Genomic DNA, 15,247 nt, shown 5'->3' on the forward strand with positions numbered 1-15,247 from the left:
AAATCATTTGTTTAGTGCATAACATGGGCTACATTTATATTTTATATTTCCTAATTTTATAACTCCATCTTTTGCACACTTCTAATTAAACAAAGTGGAAAGAGATTAATGAAAATGTGCGAACATCATGATTACTATTTTTGTATTTTGAAGTATATAAATATCCCTCATTTTCCAATTGATGGATGGTGTAACAACAACGAAAACAATTATTGTTGTCATTTTCAGAGAGCTAAATATCTGCTAATTAGATGATGATGTTATTTTACTTGTCCACATTTATCAACTGGTAAATGAGAGGATCGGAATATAAACGCAGGCACTTTGATATTAAGGATTTTTCATTTAACCACTACTCCCACTGTTTTCCTCCAACAAAGGCAGAGGTGTAATATTTGGTCCAAGAGCCATAACACTGCTGCAGTGGGACAATTCCACTGGTAGATCTGCACCATGAATCTTGTTGATACCATTTCATTTTAATAATAATATTGAAAATCTGATCATTTTTAATAGAAACCTAAATTGCCTGATTATTAAAATCCTCTAAAGATGTAGCCATAATGCACCTCTGTTACCCTTGGCAGAACTTCTCTGCTCGTTAACAAAGGACACTGTACTGAATGCAGGTGTGCTGTCTCCCGGTGGCAGCTCAGCCAGCTTCCATCATTTTCATTAGCCCTTGTAAGTTTTTAAGTGTGTGAAAAACAACTCAGAAAAGTTGACTTGAAATCATTGGAATGTTCAAACCAAAGAGTAGCAGTTAAAATACTTAAAAGATAATAATCATGGCCAAAATATTTTTATATAAAAAGCAACTATTTGATATTAAGCTATAAAATATTTAATTAACAAAAGTATTACTTAGATAATTTACCCAGAGTTAAATTATTATATACAAACCAAAGGTCATCTACATCATGAATCCTCAGCATGGGATACCCTCCTCCAAAAGGAGAATAGCAACTCAATCCCTACAAACACCATGGTTTTTCTTTCCTCTGTAGAAACTGACCAAAGGAAAATGTCAGCAGGAAACCATTCTTCAGTGACTGAGTTCATTCTGGCTGGGCTCTCAGAACAGCCAGAGCTCCAGCTGCCCCTCTTCTTCCTGTTCTTAGGAATCTATGTGGTCACAGTGGTGGGCAACCTGGGCATGATCACACTGATTGGGCTCAGTTCTGACCTGCACACCCCCATGTACTATTTCCTCAGTGGTCTGTCCTTCATTGATCTCTGCCATTCCACTGTCATTACCCCCAAAATGCTGGTGAACTTTGTGACAGAGAAGAACATCATCTCCTACCCTGAATGCATGACTCAGCTTTACTTCTTCCTCATTTTTGCTATTGCAGAGTGTCACATGTTGGCTGTAATGGCGTGTGACTGCTACGTGGCCATCTGCAGCCCCTTGCTGTACAATGTCATCATGTCCTATCACCTCTGCTTCTGGCTCACAGTGGGAGTTTACATTTTAGGCATCCTTGGATCTACAATTCACACCGGCTTTATGTTGAGACTCTTTTTGTGCAAGGCTAATGTGATTAACCATTATTTTTGTGATCTCTTCCCTCTCTTGGAGCTCTCCTGCTCCAGCACCTACATCAATGAATTACTGGTTCTGGTCTTGAGTACATTTAACATCCTGACACCTGCCTTAACCATTCTTGCTTCTTACGTCTGTATCATTGCCAGCATCCTCCACATTCGCTCCACTGAGGGCAGGTCCAAAGCCTTTAGCACTTGCAGCTCCCACATCTCGGCTGTTGCTGTCTTCTTTGGATCTGCAGCATTCGTGTACCTGCAGCCATCATCTGTCAGCTCCATGGACCAGGGGAAAGTGTCCTCTGTGTTTTACACTACTGTTGTGCCCATGCTGAATCCCCTAATCTATAGCCTAAGAAATAAGGATGTCAAATTTGCCCTGAAGAAAAATCTGGACAGCAAAGCATGTTCGTGAATCCAATTATTGTCATGTTGTCATATCAAAACAGGCCTTCAGTTTGATTAGATGTGTAATCTGTTAGATTTATTGTTCAAATTTATCAAAATATAGTGATGTTCTTTTATGTAACACATCTCCAAAATGTTCCTTCAGTCTACTTCCATTGAACGTATATTCCAATGAGTATGTGTGGAGAAATACTAAAAATAAAATCAAAACTCTTGAGGTTTAAAGAAGCCCTATTTTTATTATTTCATTAATAATAAAAATAACAACCTGCACAACAATGATAATCACAATAAGATGATAGTAGTGGCATATATCATTCAGATTTGATGAAATAGCAAGCACTGTGTCATAACATTTAAGTGGATAATTTTATTTAATATTTACAGTATTCCTTCAGGGGAAGCTGTAGTATTATTTCAGTAAGGCTTATTTTTTGAGTGAATGCTCAGGGCCCCAAACCTAAGAAGTCATTGAGAGTGGAAAGTTTGGCTTAAGGACTTGTGGTACTATTCAAAGTGATACTTGGTCCAGCTACTTGTGGATAGGTATAAGGACTCCTGAGAAATCACTTCCAAACATCAAGCTTCCCCAGTTCCCAACGTGACTGCATCACTGTCCTCTGGATAGCTCCAGAATAATTTACTTTTATTTAAGTTGCTATAATAAACATAATCAGTCTTCCAAATTTGTATTGATCAATGAAAAATAGATCAAAACCAGAAAATTATTATAGTCTTATTATAGACATACATTATAGATAATATTATACTTGATAGCAACAATTCTGTATATAAACAGCCCACACAACATTGCCTTACCTTTATGTCAGTAATGCTTTGGCTGTTTATGAGGCAATTCATGACAGCCGTAAATTCTTCTAAGTTGCATTGTTTCCATGTGGTTCATACTCTTTTGCCTTATAATTTACAAATGGTTGTCATTTTATATCAATTTTCTTTAAAAAGTGTCTTCTTGGCCCCCAGGTTATTATCTTTCTGCTTCTCAGAATTTAACATCTTGTAAGTGTGAATTCCATGATATTCTAAATAATTGCCTTGTGTCTCTCCCCAGTTCAAACTGTCCTGTTCATTATTGGCAGGTCAATAGTGTTTGGATGCTGTTTTGCATTATTCAGCTGATATAAGAAGTTTCAATGTTCACTATATAGTTCCTAAGTATAGGACAAACCTATATATTTTTATCTCCCTTGTATTCCATTATTCATTGCCATCAGATATTCATTCTCAGAGTTCCTCTCACATTATTTCCCTCGATTTTCATCATTTATATAATGTAAGGGAAGTTGGCCACAATTACAACTCTTGTCTTAGGCATGATTCTGAGTCCAGTGCTCTGTCCAACACAGTGTCATATATGCAAATAAGTGAAATGAGGACTAATGAAAAGAGTACTGTTGCATAGACCACTGAATCACTGGGGCTTGAGCTCATATAGAAAATACAGACTAATTAAAAGGTGGCAGTCTCATTAAGGAAATGACAGAAGCTTGTGCAGCCCCAGAAGGGATGTCATATTCAGGGTAATACGATCTTGCTACAAGGATAGAAGAGTAGGCAGAAACAGTTCATGAACCAACCCTGGTCATTATAAGACATCTCTCCTTATTTTAGTGTGAGGAACTGCTAAAAGTTTTTAAGCAGGAAAGTGAACACAATTAGTTTTGCATGATAATAATGTCACCTATGTCAATGTGGAAGATAGATGGACGTGAATGAAAAACTTATACTACTGGGGAAATGCCAAATGTAAATGTGTCTGTTCTCAAAAACTTGTTTCTCGGAGAAATTAAAATCATGGGGGTATTTGTCTCTATGTTTTCATATCTAAATCTAGGACATAGCTTTATAGCACATCCATCAGACCATCATAACTGTCAAAGGTGAGGATGTTTGCTACCCCGATGCTGGAGAAGCCTAACCTGAAAAGTTATAATTGTGGAGGCTGACCTGTGATGCAGACCAGCTTCAAATGTGGTTCTGAGACCAGATGGAGGGTTGTGCCCTGCCCTCTCAGCATTAGAGATAGCAGAATACTGGGAACCTACAACTCTCAGCACCAACACTAGTGTAATTCTTCTACAAATTGAAGAGAATAAGTTATGAATAAAATTTGGCATTGCAGTTTTCAAGCAGAGGAAAGGTGACTGTGTTCTACCCACACTTGTGATTTGAGACTATTAGGTCTGGAGGTAGTTGCTGTAAAAATTCAGTTCAACATCCTGCTTTGTACGTTCATTCATTCATAAAATATTTTAAAGTGCCTTTGACGTGCCAGACACCGAATGCTAACTTTGGATAAAGAGGAAGATAAGTTTGAGTTGGTCTGTCTTCTGGCTTATAGTACAGCTCACAGTCTCAAGTTGTACTGTTAGAAATCATAGGTGGTCAGATGAGTAGGTTGCAAAATTTTTCTCCCATTCTGTAGGTTGCCTGTTCACTCTGATGGTGGTTTCTTTTGCTATGCAGAAGCTCTTTAGTTTAATTAGATCCCATTTGTCAATTTTGGCTTTTGTTGTCATTGCTTTTGGTGTTTTAGACATGAAGCTAATATCCAGAATCTACAGTGAACTCAAACAAATTTACAAGAAAAAAACAACCCCATCAAAAAGTGGGCAAAGGATATGAACAGACACTTCTCAAAAGAAGACATTTATGCAGCCAACAGACACATGAAAAAATGCTCATCATCACTGGCCATCAGAGAAATGCAAATCAAAATCACAATGAGATACCATCTCACACCAGTTAGAATGGCCATCATTCAAAAGTCAGGAAACAACAGGTGCTGGAGAGGATGTGGAGAAATAGGAACACTTTTACACTGTTGGTGGGTCTGTAAACTAGTTCAACCATTGTGGAAGTCGGTGTGGCGATTCCTCAGGGATCTAGAACTAGAAATATCATTTGACCCAGCCATCCCATTACTGGGTATATACCCAAAGGATTGTAAATCATGCTGCTATAAAGACACATGCACACGTATGTTAATTGTGGCACTATTCACAATAGCAAAGACTTGGAACCAACCCAAATGTCCAACAGTGATAGACTGGATTAAGAAAATGTGGCACATATACACCATGGAATACTATGCAGCCATAAAAAATGATGAGTTCATGTCCTTTGTAGGGACATGGGTGAAACTGGAAACCATCATGCTCAGCAAACTATTGCAAGGACAAAAAACCAAACACCGCATGTTCTCACACATAGGTGGGAATTGAACAATGAGAACACATGGACACAGGAAGGGGAACATCACACACTGGCGACTGTTGTGGGGTGAGGGGAGTGGGGAGGGATTGCATTGGGAGATATACCTAATGCTAAATGATGAGTTGATGGGTGCAGCACACCAACATGGCACATGTATACATATGTAACAAACCTGCATGTTGTGCACATGTACCCTAAAACTTAAAGTATAATAATAATTTTTTAAAAAAAAGAAATCATAGGTGGTCTAGCCTAGGCAACACGGCAAAACTGCGTCTCTCAAAAAAAAAAAAAAAATTAGCGGGGCATGGTGGTGCACACCTGTAGTCCCAGCTACTCAGGAGGCTGAGGTGGAAGGGTAGATTTAACCAGGTTCAACCAGGTCGAGGCTGGAATGAACCATGATCACACCACTGCCCTGCTCTAGCCTGGGCAACTGAGTGAGACCACATCTCAAAAAAAAAAAAAAGAAAGAAAATAAATCATAGGTAGCTTTTTCTGAGCTTTTATTCAGAAGGTCTAATATATCCCAACAAACTGGAAATGTTTTCCTGATGGTGTAATTTTTAAATGACACTTAGAAGAAATAAAATTTCACCAGGCAATTGAGGGATATGATTTAGTACGACTATTTAACCTGAAAGAAAGCATAAATAAAAATTCAGATAGCTAAGATAATATGGCATATTCCAGAAACTGAAAGGAACCACATGTGAACTAGGTCTGGAGAACAGAAAGAGGTAGTAGGTATATTCATTCTTTATCTTAAAAACAATGAAGAAGATCCTTTTTATTTTCAGCATCCCCAAAAGTAGATTTTCCTCTGTTTTATAGTTTAGTTGAGTGTATTATATGATTTAGAAAAAGTACCTCGTTCCATTTTTAAGAACTCAAATTGTTAGGACCTTTCCCTTATATCTAGTAAAAGATGTAGCCTTCAATGTTCCAAACACCACACACAAAATAAGTTTTCTTCCCTTTTGATTTCCTTTAGATATAAAATAATGCATGCTAATTATCCTATTACTTTTGAATATTTCCAAGTTATTCACAGCTCCTGTGTCCCTTTCATTTTGTCTATGTCCCTCCTTACAAAGGACATTTATAACAAAAACAAAACTTTAAATATAATGTAAGTGTAGCAGAGTACTTCCCAGCTTCACTGCACACATAGAAAAATGGTAATATTTCTGTGGCACAAGAACTTAGCACAGTTATGTTCCACTCATGGCATTCCAGTTCCATAGAACTCAAGTCAGAAGACTTGAGTCTTCCTGTTACAGACTTCCTGTTACTTACGGACTTCCTGTTACTTACGAAGTCTTCCTGTTATGCACTTGTTAACGACTGTTATAAGGATTATTGCCCATCATATTCTAGATATTATATTCATATAATTGCACTCTGAAACAAATCAATTTATTATCCAACCATTTACTTTATTGGCTTAATGAGTTAAGGAAAAACTCAGCCCATATCTTTTTAATGTGGGTTGCACCCAAAACATAAACAGTATGCAAAAAAATAAAATATTTTTAACTAAATTTAGAATTTAAATCTTTGCACTGCTAAATTTCAGCGTATTTGTTTTAACTGTTTTCAGGGCCTGGATTCATTTGCTCGGTAGATATAGTCTTTTTGGGCCAAGATTACAGTAAAATGAGAGATTTTGTTGGCCACTTGGTGTGCATCATTCCTACCATGGGGCATTAGCACGTGCAAGCTTAAACGAGCAAAGGAAAATTTCACAGAGAGTTGAAGTCTCACCTGCTTATTTCTAGTTGTATTCACAAGCATTGTCTTTACAATTAAGATAAGAAAAAGAGGCCGGGCACGGTGGCTCACGCTTGTAATCCCAGCACTTTGGGAGGCCGAGGCGGGCGGATCACGAAGTCAGGAGATCGAGACCACGGTGAAACCCCGTCTCTACTAAAAATACAAAAAATTAGCCGGGCGTGGTGGCGGGCGCCTGTAGTCCCAGCTACTCGGAGAGGCCGAGGCAGGAGAATGGCGTGAACCCGGGAGGCGGAGCTTGCAGTGAGCCGAGATCGCGCCACTGCACTCCAGCCTGGGTGATAGAGCGAGACTCCGTCTCAAAAAAAAAAAAAAGAGAGCAAAAGAGAGAGAGAAAGACAGAGAGAAAGAGATGAATGGAGAAAAGTAAGGAAAGGAGGTAGGGAGGAAGGAAAGGAGAGAAGGAAGGAAAGGAAGACTAGAAGAGAAAAGAAAAAAAGATAGAGGTTCTCGAGCTTCACTTGAAGCATGCCACTACCTTGACTTTGGTTTCTTAATCCAGCCATTCCCACAGTTAGCTATTCATCACAATTAGTTGATATTTTTGTTTGTTTGTTTGTTTGCTTTAAATTATTTTGGCTTTTGAACATTTAGATCTTTAAAATTATCTAATCACTAGTTCTGTTCTTAGATTAAGAAGGCTGTATTGGGAATTTCTCTAGCTGAGTTGATAAAATTTTGAAAATTGATGAATAAATAGTTTTGAGAATATTTTTACATTTCCAGAAGCAAGTGAAAAAGGAATGAAAATTAAATACAAGATAAATATTGGAAGAGAGGGTAGGTGGTGGTAATGATTTAACTAACTCCACATATATTAGAAAGTCGAGTTAATGCTCAAAGTTGGTAATTCCGAAAAAAAGCAATATGAGGAAATTATGTAGAGGTATGGGGGTAGCCTTCAGAAGAACTAGAAACAGAAGCTCTTTGTTGGAGCTGTTCTATAGAGATAAAGCTGTCTTTGGGAAATAGGACTAAAAGCTTAGGGAAGGTAACACAGGAATTTTGGAGGTTTGTTATAATTATGGTAAGAGTTTTACATTCATTTTTGTACATACTATTATCTCCCTAGATGATGCTGATTATCAGCCATATCTGGAAATCTTTGAGTTAATTAACCCTCTGTCTTCAAGTATGTTCTTCTACATCTGACTGTAAAGCAACCAGCCCACATAACTATAGCTTATCCACAAACATGTTATGAGAGCCTGTGCCACTTGCCTGTATAATTTGAAGATGAGCTGTATCTATGCCATATCCATCTTAAGTAACTTAAACATTGGCTTTGACATAAAATTCCTTTGAGTTCAGACAAACTGAATTCAGAAAGGAAGGCATTTACTGATTCCATATGTGGATGTTAAGTTGGTTCAGATATAAGGAGTAAGGGGTATAGAGCATAAAAGCTCATCCTTCACACTCTATTTAGATGGATAGTCTTTTATAAGTTTCATTAATTGAAACACTGATCTTGTCACTTCATGATGGAGTCACCTTTGTCATAAATCAGATATCCAGATATGCATATAAATCTGGTTTTGAATTCTAAATTTTGCTCTACTAATCTATCCTTACACCAATAAGACACTGTCTTGTCTTATAATGTGCCAGTAACTTATGATAGCATGATTTATACAGCTTTGTTCTTCGAGGTTCTTGTGGATATTGTGGGCCATATGCATTGCCATGTGACGAAATTTCAATTTGGATTACATTGAATGTATAGATGAATATGGGAAGACTTGATATCTTCATAGTATTGAGTCTTCTAATTCATGAACATGGTAAATATCTCCTATTATTAAGATTTTCTTAAATATTTTTAAATAATTTATAGTTTTCAATATATAGACATAATACAATTTGGTGTATTTATTTCTAGGTATTTGATTCCAAATTGTTGCTATTTTAAGTGACATGATTTTAAAAAAACCTTTTATTTGTATTTGTTACATCTTAAAAAGATATATTTTAATATAAAGATATAGAAATGTTCAAAAGCAAAGAATTGAAAGTGATATGCTATGCAAGCACTAACCAAGTAAAAATGGCTTTGATATTCTAATAACCGGCATAGAAACTTTAGGCATGCATTACTATATATTAGGGAAACATTCCATAATGATATATGGTTCAGTCCAAGGTTACCTAAAACAAAGATCTAAGAACCCTAAATTTCTATATAACCCAAAGCTATATAGAAATATATATATGGCCCCAAAATTTTGTAAAAATTATGAAATATATTTAGAAATAGACAAATCATATTTGTGGGATACTTCAATATATATTCCTCTGTCAATAACTCTTTTTTTTTTTTTTTTTGAGACGAAATCTCGCTCTGTCACCCAGGCACGATCTCGGCTCACTGTAAGCTCCGCCTCCCAGGTTCACGCCATTCTCCTGCCTCAGCCTCCTGAGTAGCTGGAACTACAGGCACCCGCCACCAAGCCCGGCTACTTTTTTGTATTTTTAGTAGAGACCGGGTTTAGTAGAGGCAGGTGCCTGTAATCCCAGCTACTCAGGAGGCTGAGACAGGAGAATCTCTTGAACCCGGGAAGCAGAGGTTGCAGTGAGCCGAGATCGCGCCACGGCACTCCAGCCTGGGTGCGACAGGGCAAGACTCCATTTAAAAAAAAAAAAAGAAAAAGTTGACAATTTATAAAACTATTAAGTGACCCTATATGTGTGTAAACCGGACACATAGGGCCTAAATTATTGTTTCCAGCTTATTTTGGTATAATTAAAAAATAAAAATTGTATGTATTTAAGATGTAAAATAAAGAAAAAAGAAAGGAAGGATCGGTGGGAGGAACACTAGACAAGTGACTTAAATTTCATGACCAAAGAACACTAGGGAAAGTTAAGCAGTCTTAACTGTAGCATATAGGCTGTGGGTGATGGGGATGAATTCAAGGTGTTAAAGCAGAGAAATGTCAGATGAGATTAGTTTGCACTGAAAATACCTGTCAGGCCAAAGATTACATCGTATATTGCATTAGCAAAATAGAGACAGCTCTACTCTTGTACACTACTTCATATTTCATATCCACTGGGATTTGTATTTGGGCCCAGATCAGTCATCCTCAGAGGCCTCCTCTGCTCTGCAATTTACCTCCTGGATCCTTTTCCTTCTCTTTTCTGATCTCATGGAGCAATCATGTAATGAAGCTATGGAAAAGTCATAAGATTTCTGGTTTCTTTGTTATTCTTTGTTTTTTGTAAAGGTGGCAGGAGGATGAAGTTTCACTCTGTCACCCAGGCTGGAGTGCAGTAGCATGTCTTGGCTCACTGCAAACTCTGCCTCCCAGGTCGAAGCGATTCTCCTGCCTCAGCCTCCCAGGTAGCTGGGATTGCAGGCATGTGCCACCACGCCAGGCTAATTTTGCATTTTTAGTAGAGATGGGGTTTCACCATGTTGGCCAGGCTGGTCTTGAACTCCTGACCTCAGATGATCCTCCCACCTTGGCCTCCCAAAGTGCTAGGATTATAGGTGTGAGCCACTGTGCCCGGCCTGTTTCTTTGTTATCTTTCCAATATATCACTATGTTTTCCCTCAGTCAGAATTATCTTCTATTTTGTTATATATTACCATGTTGACTGATGCACCTCTAGAGTTCTTTAATTTTCTAAGGTTAAACTGTTGCACAAGTCCTTGTGCATGTTAATCTATGTGAAAGGCGGAAAGAGAAAAAGGTAAAGAGGTAAGCTTCAGGAGAAACAGAGAACCTCCTTTAGAAAAGGATTTCTAGTCTGAGTGAATGGTAGGCCCCAAACAACTCTAACCTGTAAGAACAGATTAAGTGATATTTTATCTTAATGAATGGGAAACTTCATGGTTAGCAGGATGTGAGTAACGCTCATGCACATAAACCACAGGACCACTGGACTCATGATAAGTAGAACACTGAGAACTTCAATGTCATCTGTTCATAGACCCAAGTGATCATTATCACTGACCTCCTTTCAACCATCAACTTTTTCCAGCTAGTGGTTTACCATCTGCACAGACATTTATTTCCTGATTTATGATAATGTTAGTAACATGTTCTCCTAGGGACCTCCAAAATCCAAATATAAATGTGTAAGCAGTCTCTTTTCCTGCCTAGGTTTCATAACACAATCTTATGCAATTTGCCATTTACTATTCTGCTCAAACATTCTCCATCTGCTAGGCTGTCTCCTCCTCCTCTTCCTCCAAACCACCTCTCAGTTGAATCTTTAATCATTCTTTCAAGTATATCATTTTTTCTGGAACTTTTTAAAAAACAATTAAAATATGAAGTCAAAATGAGATATGCGGAGTGCCAATTAAGAGGGTAAAATTCTGTCATCAGAGAATATTACAAACCATACTTTGTGCTCATGTCCCCCATTTTGTTTTCCTAAGTGGCACTTTTTTAAATGAATGAAAATGACATATAGAGTGGCAAGATGACAGACTAGATGCAGCCAAGAAGTTTGGCTCGCATAGAGAGAACATGATTTCAACTACACCAACATAAGTTGAACACATATTGGGAGAGAAAATGCTGAATGTGAATGGAGAAAAGATGCAGTCACTAAGGCTGAAGAGAGGGGAAACTGGGAACCCTGATTGGGATGCCTGAATGCTAGGGCTGTTTCCTGGCCATGAATGGTGCCTGGGAAAGGAGTGAGTGAAGGGACTGGGGGACTTCTTGCTCTCGCTGTGGACCTCTGGGGCCTTATCTGCAGGGGATCCCACACCCCTATGGACATGTAAGCTGGCAAAGGGTATCCCTGAAGATTACACAGAGATGGAGACAGAGCTGCAACAGGCACACAGCTGGGAACCTTTGGGTGTGAGTCAGCTCCGACAGAGCCCAGCCATAAGCACCTACCTTCTAGAGCTGCCCATCTCTCTCTGAGAGGCTCTGGCCCCAGAGAGAAAGCAAGGCCTGCTTCCCTATGGGACTGGAGCACATCTGTCCTGCAGGCCCACCTGCCCATCAGCTCCTTCCAGGCCTGGCTGCCTGCTAGGAGTATGTATACAGTGCAGTCTCTGCTGCCCAGCTTGGGTGCTTTGCTCTATCTAAGTGCATTCTGGCAACCTAGCAAGGCTTTGAGTCCCCCAGCACACCGGGAATCTAACCCCAAGGGTCCAGAAGAGGGAGCCACAAGAAGGTCCTGGGCCCCAGAGCTGCAGCCCATGGCTCAGGAGTACAGAGCTGGGATCTGGGCTAATGAGGGAGTAGCCCACACTCTCAGAAAACAGAGGAGGTAATCGCAGTTTGATGGGCTGTTATGGGACCTAGGTGGGCCTCCCCCAACAGGGCTGGTTCGTTAAGGGTATGGTCTATCTCTGTACCAGACCTCTCCCCAAGGGTGCCCCACAGCCTGAAAGACCTAACAACAACAACAAAATAACAGCCATAGTGCCAGTGATCAGAGGTGGCTCCCCAAAGGCCCAGGAGTGGACCTGGGCCCAGAATCGGACCAAAAGAAGGATGAGGTCACCTGTCTCTCCTTGGCACTATAGAATACAGCTGCAAATGCAAGGATACACAAAGGAACCCAGCCTCCAGTAAGAGCTGATCTACCGCCTGTTGCTCTTATACGCCATCTACTGGATCACAGCCCAAAGTATAACAACAAAAAACAACTAATTCTCCGGGCTGTGAAACCAAGGACAAGAATTCAACTACAAAGACCCTGTCCACAGCCTTACTGTCTGAAAACTTCCAGAAATGAAGCCAACTGACTACACTCAACTTACACCACAGTTAAAGGAATATCCACCTTTCCAGATGAGAAAGAATTAGCACAAGAACTCTGGCAATTCAAAAAGCCAGACTGTCCACTCACCTCCAAATGAGCCCATTGGCTACCCGGCAATGGTTCTTAACCAGTCTGGATTGTCTGAAATGACAGTCATGGAATTCAGAATCTGGATGGTAAGGAAGCTTATTGAGATCCAGGAGAAAGTTGAAACTCAATCCAAGAATCTCAAACACCCCATAAAACAATCCATTGTAAGATTGTAAGTAAAATATCCATTGTTAGAATGGCCCAAACTGAACCTCCTGAGTTGAAACATTCACTACAAGAGTTTCATAATACAGTCAGAAGTAATAACAGCAGAATAGACCAAGCTGAGAAAAAATTCTCAGTGCCTGAAGACCAGTCCTTGTAATCAAGTCAGTCAGATAAAAATAAAGAAAAAAAGAATTAAGAAAAATAAACAAAACCTATGAGAAATATGGGTAAAGAGACCAAATCTATGGCTCACCAGCATTCCTGAGAGAGAAGGAGAGAGAATAAGGAACTTGGAAAATGTATTTGAGGATATAGTCCATGAAATTTTCCCTAATATCAGTAGAGGTTTATATTTAAATCCAAGAAATACAGAGAACCCCAGCCAGATACTATACAAGACAACCATCCCCAAGGCTCATAGTCATCAGATTCACCAAGGTCAATACAAAGGTAAAAAGAGAAAAAAAAAAAATGTTGTTTTTTTTTGTTTGTTTGGTTTTTTTTTTTTTTTTATTTTTTTTTATTATACTTTAGGGTTTTAGGGTACATGTGCACAATGTGCAGGTTTGTTACATATGTATCCATGTGCCATGTTGATTTCCTGCACCCATTAACTCGTCATTTAGCATTAGGTGTATCTCCTAATGCTGTCCCTCCCCCCTCCCCCCACCCCACAACAGTCCCCGGAGCATGATGTTCCCCTTCCTGTGTCCATGAGTTCTCATTGTTCAATTCCCACCTATGAGTGAGAACATGCGGTGTTTGGTTTTTTGTCCTTGCGATAGTTTACTGAGAATGATGTTTTCCAGTTTCATCCATGTCCCTACAAAGGACATGAACTCATCATTTTTTATGGCTGCATAGTATTCCATGGTGTATATGTGCCACATTTTCTTAATCCAGTCTATCGTTGTTGGACATTTGGGTTGGTTCCAACTCTTTGCTATTGTGAATAGTGCCGCAATAAACATACGTGTGCATGTGTCTTTATAGCAGCATGATTTATAGTCCTTTGGGTATATACCCAGTAATGGGATGGCTGGGTCAAGTGGTATTTCTAGTTCTAGATCCCTGAGGAATCGCCACACTGACTTCCACAATGGTTGAACTAGTTTACAGTCCCACCAACAGTGTAAAAGTGTTCCTATTTCTCCACATCCTCTCCAGCACCTGTTGTTTCCTGATTTTTTAATGATGGCCATTCTAACTGGTGTGAGATGGTATCTCACTGTGGTTTTGATTTGCATTTCTCTGATGGCCAGTGATGAGGAGCATTTCTTCATGTGTTTTTTGGCTGCATAAATGTCTTCTTTTGAGAAGTGTCTGTTCATGTCCTCTGCCCACTTTTTGATGGGGTTGTTTGTTTTTTTCTTGTAAATTTGTTTGAGTTCATTGTAGATTCTGGATATTAGCCCTTTGTCAGATGAGTAGGTTGCAAAAATTTTCTCCCATTGTGTAGGTTGCCTGTTCACTCTAATGATAGTTTCTTTTGCTGTGCAGAAGCTCTTTAGTTTAATGAGATCCCATTTGTCGATTTTGGCTTTTGTTGCCATTGCTTTTGGTGTTTTTGACATGAAGTCCTTGCCCACGCCTATGTCCTGATTGGTATTGCCTAGGTTTTCTTGTAGGATTTTAATGGTTTTAGGTCTAACATATAAGTCTTTAATCCATCTTGAATTAATTTTTGTATAAGGTGTAAGGAAGGGATCCAGTTGGAGCTTTCTACATATGGCTAGCCAGTTTTCCCAGCACCATTTATTAAATAGGGAATCCTTTCCCCATTTCTTGTTTTTGTCAGGTTTGTCAAAGATCAGATAGTTGTAGCTATGTGGCATCATTTCTGAGGGCTCTGTTCTGTTCCATTGATATTTGTCTCTGTTGTGGTACCAGTACCATGCTGTTTTGGTTACTGTAGCCTTGTAGTATAGTTTAAAGTCAGGTAGCGTGATGGCTCCAGCTTTGTTCTTTTGGCTTAGGATTGACTTGGCGATGCGGGCTCTTTTTTGGTTCCATATGAACTTTAAAGTAGTTTTTTCCAATTCTGTGAAGAAAGTCATTGGTAGCTTGATGGGGATGGCATTGAATCTATAAATTACCTTGGGCAGTATGGCCATTTTCACGATATTGATTCTTCCAACCCATGAGCATGGAATGTTCTTCCATTTGTTTGTATCCTCTTTTATTTCATTGAGCAGTGGTTTGTAGTTCTCCTTGAAGAGGTCCTTCACATCCCTTGTAAGTTGGATTCCTAGGTATTTTATTCTCT

At 39.1% G+C, this 15,247-nt stretch overlaps 1 protein-coding gene across 1 annotated transcript; it reads left to right on the forward strand.

Moving 5' to 3' along the window:
• The first annotated feature begins 952 nt into the window (after nt 1-952).
• LOC129478590 (putative olfactory receptor 8G2) lies at nt 953-1,960 on the forward strand. The gene has a single exon (XM_055270103.1). The coding sequence runs from the start codon at nt 986-988 to the stop codon at nt 1,958-1,960; it is 975 nt and encodes a 324-aa protein (XP_055126078.1). The 5' UTR covers nt 953-985.
• Nucleotides 1,961-15,247: the final 13,287 nt, after the last annotated feature.

This window comes from Symphalangus syndactylus, chromosome 3 (assembly GCF_028878055.3).
Source record: "Symphalangus syndactylus isolate Jambi chromosome 3, NHGRI_mSymSyn1-v2.1_pri, whole genome shotgun sequence".
Taxonomy (NCBI): Eukaryota; Metazoa; Chordata; class Mammalia; order Primates; family Hylobatidae; genus Symphalangus; species Symphalangus syndactylus.

Bases quoted from the DNA above. Each gene is read 5' to 3' on its own strand.
- LOC129478590 (XM_055270103.1), top strand. From the start codon at position 986: ATGGTTTTTCTTTCCTCTGTAGAAACTGACCAAAGGAAAATGTCAGCA.